Source organism: Rhagoletis pomonella, unplaced genomic scaffold (genome assembly GCF_013731165.1).
Source record: "Rhagoletis pomonella isolate Grant_MI unplaced genomic scaffold, Rhpom_1.0 Rhpom_scaffold_00015, whole genome shotgun sequence".
NCBI classification, from domain to species: domain Eukaryota; kingdom Metazoa; phylum Arthropoda; class Insecta; order Diptera; family Tephritidae; genus Rhagoletis; species Rhagoletis pomonella.
Genome location: NW_023458569.1, coordinates 4,070,006 through 4,079,303, shown reverse-complemented (window position 1 = coordinate 4,079,303; position 9,298 = coordinate 4,070,006). Strand labels below are relative to the sequence as shown.

The 9,298-nt window shown below is 39.9% G+C and overlaps 1 protein-coding gene across 7 annotated transcripts in view; it reads right to left on the bottom strand.

The window, feature by feature from the left end:
• Positions 1–3,048: 3,048 nt before the first annotated feature.
• The window catches only part of LOC118749382 (transmembrane protein KIAA1109 homolog), a 556,935-nt gene continuing 550,685 nt past the window's right edge, over positions 3,049–9,298 (bottom strand). For 6 of the 7 annotated variants that reach the window (XM_036484182.1, XM_036484184.1, XM_036484187.1 and 3 more), the window contains 4 exons: positions 4,500–5,157; positions 4,221–4,427; positions 4,020–4,150; positions 3,049–3,964 (listed from right to left, as the gene is read on the bottom strand). In XM_036484182.1, the coding sequence (XP_036340075.1) occupies positions 3,308–3,964; positions 4,020–4,150; positions 4,221–4,427; positions 4,500–5,157 (1,653 nt within the window). In that variant the 3' untranslated portion in view covers positions 3,049–3,307. The remainder of the gene's footprint in view (positions 3,965–4,019; positions 4,151–4,220; positions 4,428–4,499; positions 5,158–9,298) is intronic. The other variant, XM_036484183.1, reaches the window with a different exon arrangement.

Sequence of the window (9,298 nt, the reverse complement as noted above, 5' to 3'; positions counted from 1 at the left end):
ATAGAGTGTGATCTTTGTACGACGAGAGAGGACTTTACTTCTCAATTGCCTACTCAGCCCAAAGTAGCACTTGTTGGCAAGAGTGATTCTCCGTTGGATTTCAAGGCTGACATTATTATTGGTGTTAATGCTGGTTCCCAAATAAACGAAGTCGTCTACTTTTTCAAACTTGTAACTGTCAACAGTGACGTGGGTGCCAAGACGCGTATGCTCTGACTGTTTGTGTGCTGACAGGAGATACTTCGTTTTGTCCTCGTTCACCACCAGACCCATTCGCTTTGCTTCTCTATCCAATCCCGAGAAGGCAGAACAGACGTAGCCCTTGTTTTTACCGATAATATCGATGTCGTCGGCATACGCCAGCAATTGTACGCTCTTATAAAGTATTGTGCCTGAGCGGTTCAGTTCTGCGGCTCTTATTATCTTCTCCAACATAAGATTAAAGAAATCACACGAAAGGGGGTCCCCTTGTCTGAAACCTCGTTTGGTATCAAACGGCTCGGAGAGGTCCTTCCCTATTCTGACGGAGCTGGTGGTATTGCTCAACGTCATTTTACACAGCCGTATTAGTTTCGCGGGGATACCAAATTCAGACATCGCGGCATAAAGGCAACTTCTCTTCGTGCTGTCGAAAGCGGCTTTGAAATCGACAAATAGATGGTGTGTGTCGATCCTATTCTCGCGGGTCTTTTCCAAGATTTGGCGTATTGTGAATACCTGATCTATGGTGGATTTTCCAGGCCTAAAGCCACACTGATAAGGTCCAATCAGCTCGTTGACGGTGGGCTTCAGTCTTTCGCACAATACGCTCGATAAGACCTTGTAACCTATGCTTAGAAGGCTAATTCCGCGGTAGTTGGCGCGTATGGCGGGGTCGCCTTTCTTGTGGATTGGGCAGAGCACACTTAAATTCCAGTCGTCGGGCATGCGTTCATCTGACCATATTCTGCATACGAGCTGATGCATGCACCTCATCAGCTCCTCGCCGCCGTACTTGAATAGCTCGGCTGGCAGGCCGTCAGCTCCAGCAGCTTTGTTGTTTTTCAGCCGCGTAATCGCTATTCGTACCTCGTCATAGTCAGGCGGTGGGACAGCTACTCCATCATCATCGACTGGGGACTCGGGTTCGTCTTCCTCACTACTTTCAGCGCTGCTACCATTCAGTAGGTTATAAAAGTGTTCCCTCCACAATTTAAGTATATTCTGGACATCGGTCACTAGGTCGCCATTGTTGTTCTTACAGGAGTTCGCCCCGGTCTTGAAACCTTCCGTAAGTCGCCTAACCCTCTGGTAGAATTTTCGGGCGTTCTTCCTGTCGGCCAGCATCTCAAGCTCTTCGCACTCACGTATTTCGGCCTCTCTCTTCTTATTGCGGCAAATACGTCTCGCTTCCTTCTTCAGTTCCCTATAACGGTCCCACATGGCTCGCGTTGCGCCCGATCGCAGCGTGGTCCTGTAGGCGGCATCTTTTTTCTCTGCGGCTTCTTGACATTCCTCATCGTACCAGTTGTTCTTTCGGGCTCGCTGAAATCCAACTACTTCTTCGGCGGCGGTACTTAATGATCGGGAAATGTGGTTCCACTGCTCGCGTACGTCGGATTGTTGAAGAGTGCTCTCAGAGAGCAGGTGTGTGAGTCGAGTGGCGAATAAATTGGCCGTCTGTTGTGATTGCAGCTTTTCGACGTTAAGCTTTCCTTGCATTGTTGGGCGCACATTTTTTGCTGCACAGAGGCGGGTGCGTATCTTGGCTACAACAAGATAGTGGTCCGAGTCGATGTTTGGCCCTCGGAGTGTACGTACGTCCAAAACGCTTGCAGCATGCCTTCCGTCTATCACAACATGATCGATTTCGTTTCTCGTTTTTCGATATGGAGACAGCCATGTATCTTAGTGGATCTTCTTATGCTGGAACCTAGTACTACATATTGCCATGTTTCGGGTTCCGGCGAAGTCGATCATCCTCAGTCCGTTATCGGACGTTTCGTCGTGGAGGCTGAATTTTCCGACAGTGGCGCCAAAGATCCCTTCCTTGCCCACCTTGGCATTAAAATCGCCAAGCACGATTTTGACATCGTGTCGGGGGCAGCGCTCATATGTACGTTCCAAGCGCTCATAGAAGAGATCCTTGGACGCCTCATCCTTCTCTTCCGTCGGGGCATGGGCGCAGATGAGCGAGATGTTGAAGAATCTAGCTTTGATGCGGATTGTGGCTAGACGTTCGTCCACCGGGGTGAACGCCAGTACTCGGCGACGGAGTCTCTCTCCTACCACGAATCCAACACCGAATTTGCGCTCCTTTACGTGGCAACTGTAGTAGACGTCGCAAGGCTTCACGCTTACTTTACCTTGCCCCGTCCATCGCATTTCTTGGATGGCGGTGATGTCAGCCTTTGTCTTCCCGAGGACATCAACCAGCCGGGCAGAGGCACCTTCCCCATTAAGGGTCCGGATATTCCAGGTGCATACCCTTAAATCATAGTCCTTTATACGTTTGCCGTGGTCGTCATCAGAAAAAGGGGGTCTCATCCGAGGCTTGTTGGAATTTTTCATTGGGCGGGGTTTTAACGTGGCGGGACCCAAACCCAGCGCACGCGAAGTTTTACGCCTTCTCACTTTAGCTCGCTCCCAAACGGGTGTTTGGTTGCTACCCAGAGGATACGTGGATATAAATATCCGGACGTTGTGAGCTGCGATTTGAACCGTACGCACAAGAATCGCTTCTGGCCACTCCCAGGTGAATGGCAGTCAAAAGTTTTCCACTTCTGCGCACGGAACCATCCTCCCAGCACCAGCTTTAGAATACGTCCTATAGAAACATGTACATATATGGGTAGCGAAAGCAGAAGAATTTGTGCCACTCCATACAAAAAGAAAGTAATGCAGAGTGGAAAACCTCTTGACTCTCAGGAAGGGCTTTTAGCTCCTCTAGCTATCTATTGGGGATAAAAAAAAAGTTGCATAAAAATCTGCCACGTATGTACGTACTCCAAAGTTATTAAAAAAATTGAATAAACAATTTACTTATCATACTACTAAATTCGAACAAAATAGGTTATGTCAAGGCATACGCCTTGGGTTATATTTAAACATATTACACTTTCAATAATACTTCGAGTATTGCATAATTTACATTAAAAAAAATTTACGAAATCGTGAAAGTCATTTATAAATTTTTACAAAAACTTCATCACACAAGGCATTCAAGACTAATGAAATCGTATTATACCGTTCTACGACCATCCGTTCATAACTTATTTGCTAAAAATAGTACTAAAATTAGGTTTGAACTAGACTGCAACTAATTCGCCTAGTCCGATTTTGACGCATTTTCGACTTTATTTTCCCGCACCATCGTCAGCAGCTGCAACATCATTAGCGCTTGCACTTTATCTAGCGGATCCATAAAGCCACGTTGCAGCCACTTTGGTATAGTTGTACGAGCATGAGCAAAACCAAGCTTATTCAATATGTAATCAATGCCATATGGCTCAATAGATTTTCCTGCCCAAGAGAGCAGTCGCACAGTTGGTTCTAAATGCCAAGTCTGACATTCGAAACGACGCCAATCGCGTACAAATGACTCTAAATCTATAGGATTTTCATTTTTGGATCCGCCACTGGCCGATTCACTCGTTACCGTGCTGGCAGTGGTCGAAGTCAAACTAGCTACTGCTGCCGCTGTTGATGTTAATGACGATGCTAAAGTAGTGACGTCTCTATTGTCAACACAAAAAGCTGCGGTAACATCCGTTTTACTGTGACTAACGACATGCATGCTGCTCTGGTGTGATGTAGTGCTCGAAACATTGATGGACGTAGTGCCATTACCGCTAGCGGAATTCATACCACCGAACGATGCTTTATTTGTATCTTTGTGTATTTCGTCGGTGACGTAGGTCTTCACTTGACCCTTTAAGTTCTGTGATAGATTTGGCGAAGCGGCACGTGTCGATTGGGTACCGATCTGAAAAAAAAATTATATAAAGTAGAAAAAATGATAACACTTTTGTGCAACATACAATTTTCTCCTTCTCCTTAACATACGATGTGATCAAATCGTGCAGGAAGAAAAATGCATCAGCATCAACGGTCACAAAGATGTGATCATCAAACTCTGTTATAAAACTACAGAGTACCTCAGGCTTAATTTCTGTGAAGGCAATAGAGATAGTATCTTAAATAGAAGCTTCAAATTAATGTTCTAAATAAATCTTATTTACCTTTTGGTTCTGGTGTGGTTGCGCCTTGTCTGTGTTCGGTCTTGAAATTCAGCTGTAAACTTGGCAGCGCAAAGATCACCTCACGGTTGTGATTGTGTTCCTGCGTTTTCGAGGAACTGCTTGCACTCGCGCCTGCGGCACGACTACGTTCTATGGAATTTGAAGCAATCTCACGATCACGCTCCAATGTGGGAAAACGATCCACTGCTATAAAATAAACAACAATTGAGCAACAAAGTTACTTAGGATAAAGTTTGCTTATTAATATTAGTAACTTACAATCAATTTCGCTATTAGCGAATGCATAGTGGAACCACTCATTAAGTGCTTTGAACTGCGGTGGAAAGATTATATTGCGTGTAATTCTGCTAACTATAGCCATGGAGTGATTTTGCTGTTGCACCTCCGTCGACTGCCCCAAGCAAGACGTCAGCGTCTGCGTTACAAACACATCATGTGTATCCTGCGCTTGATGCGCTTCAGTAGCAAAATTTATAGAGGGGGATTTTAAACTGAACAAAGCCCAAGATTTTGACTTGAAGTTGATACCATGGAAGCAAGCCAAAGAAATGTTATTACCATGCAGCTCCACAGTGCCACCGAGGACATTGCCATTGCGTGGTAGCCGTGTCACCAGAGTAGGTACTACTAAGCCGATAGCCTGTTCCAATGGTTTCTGCCAGTGACGATGATGGCGAGCGTCGGTATTACTGAGGTCGGGTATATTAGTTGCCGCATCAGCAGCTCCATTTGTTGAGGTTTTCTTCTTGTCACGATTCTGTCTGCGCTTCATGCTAGCATTGCGCTCATGCAAACGCGGCTCAAGGCTGGAAAATACACGCTTCGAGGACTTGAATTGCTGAGTGAAGAATTCTTCCAGTTTGTAATACATTTTTAGCAAATCAGCTGTAGTAGATTTTGATATCATTATTTGAAGCTAGAAAACAAAAGTTAAATTTCCATTCATTATATTGTAAACGATATTTTAGAAAACATTATCTTAAGTAAAAAAGGGGCTCGTAATGAAGTTATAGTCGTTTGGTCAAAGACATTTCTTTCAGCAAACTTTATCTTAAAACCAGATTTTTTAGGCTGAAGTATCTATATATTAATACGCTAACATAAATTTTGTCACCGTTCGTTTGGCGATTCTACCGAACCGATTTCAAAAGGCATTTTTCCGTAGATGAGCAGAGTTTTTATGGTTTCACAATTGGTTGAAAATTACGGCCAAAACCGTCGTTTAAACATTTTCGAATTGTGTATAGATGTTGCTGCAACATGTTCAATTTGACATGTTTCGCCTGTTGTTTCACTACACATTTGAAATTAAGCTTTGAAATAAAGATAAATATGAAGATGAAGAAATAAATTATAACGATGAAGTAAAAAAAAAGAAGCCAGAAGTGAAGATAAAGACGAAAATGGAGACAATGACAGAATTAAGAATTAAGAATTAGGGTAACTGAAAGGGTAAGAACATTTCTTGAATTTATGAAGTGAAACTTCTTTAGCGGCAGTTCGTTGGTTGGGAGTAAATTGTCAAATTCAAGGGGAATAATGCACATGGTAATGGTTCTCAGCGGTTTAGCGGTTTGAGAATTAAAACAAAAACAAAGATGCCTAGAGGTACATGGCAAAAACGAAGATCAAAGTAAATTTAAACACTTTAAGGTAAAGGTGAAGAGGAATATGCAAAAATAAAGATAAATATGAAGAAACGGATGAGGATGAAGATATTGGTATTGATATAAAACTCGATATTGTTATCGATACTGTTATTAATTAAATAACCGCTATTGTAATCGATATAATAATCAATATAATAATCGGTATAGTTATCGATACAATAATGGATATTGTTATCGGTATAATAATCGATTAAATAATTGATTTTGTTATCGATTTAGTCACTTATATTGTTAACGATATGTAAATAATCGGTACTGATGATTGTTATATTTATCGCTGAATTAATGGATTTTACAATCGTTGTATTTTTCTATATGTGTATGGATATTGTTATGGGTATTTTTATCAACACAGTTATCAACAGGGTTATCGATACACTAATCGGAACATGGAATGTGATCACATTACATGACATGACATCACATCACATTTTATCACATGATATGAAGAGACATCACATAATATGATATCACATCACACGATATCACGTGACATGACATTATATGATATGACATCACATTATATGGCAGACATCACATGACTTGACATCACATGATATGACATCGTATGACATCACATGGCATTATATGACGTGGCCTTACATGATATGAGATCATATGGTATGACATCATATGACATGACATCAGAGGATATGACAACACATGACATGACATCCTATCACATCACATAAAATCACGTCACATCTTATCACGTCATCGCACCTCATCTCATCTACGTGAATAGAAAAAGAAAAGGATATAAGCAAAGATGTGAAAGATAAAAACAAAGATGAAGACCAATGTAAAGTTACAGATTTCAAAGCCAGAAACACCGTTGGAAAGTAATTTTCTGTAGATGAGGAGAGTTTTTGTTGTTTCGAAATTGGTTGAAAATCGTCGTTTAAAAATTTCCATATTTGTTTATGGTTGTTTTTGCAACCTGTTCAGTTCAAGCGTTTCGCATTTTGTTTAACTTCGTATTTGAAATTAAACTTTGAAATAAAGACAAAGAAACAAGTGATAACGATGAAGATAAAAAAGGCAAAAGTGAAGATAAAGGCGAAAATTGAGATAAAGGCGAAAATGGAGACAATGATAAATACATAAGAATTAGGTTAACAGAGCTGAAATTGTCCGATAGGAATCGAAATAAAATCAGCCATAAAGGTTACTGAAATTTATCGAACCATCGAACTTTACAATTATCAAAATTTATCCATGCTTATTAAGTTATCGCAACGTATCGAATTATTCAAACTGATCAATGGTTACTGAGTTGTCGAAATTTATAGACACAGAAACTTAGTTGTCCAAATTTACGGATAGTTATCGAGCTATAAAAACGTGTGGGATTAACGAAATTTGTCAAGTTAAAGAAATGTATCAAGTTATCGATATTTATTGAATTATCATTATTTATAGACTTAACGAAATATATCGAGGTGTCGTAATGCATGGAGTTCTTTCAACTTACAGAGTTATCGATAATTATTGATCTACTGAAATTGGTTGGTTCAACGAAGCAAAGTTTATGGAATTTTCAAAATAAATCGATTTATCGAAATTTCAAGGTTATATAAGCTTATCGATTTATCACTGCTTATCGCATTTAATCGTGTTAACAGAGTGTAACGAGTTATCAAAATGTTTAGATAGTTTTCGAAAAATGTGGAGATGTCAAAAGTAAAAATTTATAAAGGTATCCAAAGTTTTTACATTTTTGAGTTATCTAAATTTATCGAGCCATCGAATTTCACAGTTATCGAAATTGGTCGAGTTAACGAATTTTGTTGAGTTATCGAATTTTAGTGTTCTTGAAATTCATCGAACTATCGATATGTATCAAATCATGGAAATTTATCGATAAACTTGAATGTATCAGGTCAATTCCAAGCCCTGCCGAAGTCCTCCAAAGACCTTCTCAGATAAAACAAGTAAGAAAGTCTAAGTTCGGGCGGAGCCGAACATTAAATACCCGGCGCAAGTATTAAATATATGTTTTTCACCTTTCCGAAAGCTACCTCTACATGGCAAGCCGGGGTGTATAAATTTTGAGTAAATTAGCGTCCTTAAATTTCGAAATATTGAAGTTTCAAGCATTTCTGAAATTTACCGTTATATGAAAAGCGGCCGTAATTTTAATAATAATAATAATAATTTTCAGCGTTTTGCTTCTATGTGGCAAGTAGAATAACCACACCGAGTTTAGTAAAAATTGGTAGAACGGTTACCGAGATATATATATATGATCATAAGTGGGCGGTGCCACTCCCATTTTCCAAAATTTTACCATAAACGTATTTCCTGGTAAAGAATTGTTGCAAGCATCAATTTTGAACACACTAGCTTCAATATTTACCGATTTATCGAAGATTTCGTACTTCTCTAAATTACCGTTATATGGGATGCGGGCGTGGTTATTGTCCGATTTTAAAAATTTCGTAGGTTATGTCAAGGCCAACAACTCTGCCAAGTTTGTAACCATAAGTGGGCGTGGCCACGCCCATTTTCCAAAAATTTATAATATTCTTATTTGTCGTCTAAAACTTTTTGTAAATATCAATTTTGAGTGAATTATCTTCAGTAGTTACTAAAATATCGCAGTTTTCGTATTTCTGAAAATTACCGTTACATGGGAGGTAGGCGTGGTTATTGTCCGATTTTTCCCATTTTCAATACCATCCGTCCTACGGCAGAAAGAAGTGCACGTACCAAGTTTCGTTAAGATATCTCAATTTTTACTCGAGTTATCGTGTGCACAGACGGACGGACGGACGGACGGACAGACAGACAGTCACCGCTTAATCGATTTCTCTTTTCATTCTGATCATTTATGTATACATTTGTCTATATCTATCTCGATTTGTTTTGCCTATTACAAACAACCGTTATGTGAACAAAGTTATAATACCCTTGTGCACAAGTGCGCTCGGGTATAAAAAAAATTTAGTTACGATTTAGCAGAAGATTTTCCGGTTAGTTAATTTGTACCGTATAAGTTTTGCTGCGTGTTAAGTTAGAAATCCTCTCCAAGGCTTCTAAAACTAGAAAAACTGTCGAATTTCGACAGTAACTGACACTCTAGTCTATATATTAATACGCTAACATAAATTTTGTCTCCGTTCGTTTGGCGATTCTACCGAACAGATTTCAGCAGAGCAGAGTTTTTATGGTTTCACAATTGGTTGAAAATTACGGCCAAAACCGTCGTTTAAACATTTTCGAATTGTGTATAGATGTTGCTGCAACATGTTCAATTTGACATGTTTCGCCTGTTGTTTCACTACACATTTGAAATTAAGCTTTGAAATAAAGATAAATATGAAGATGAAGAAATAAGTTATAACGATGAAGTAAAAAAAAAGAAGCCAGAAGTGAAGATAAAGA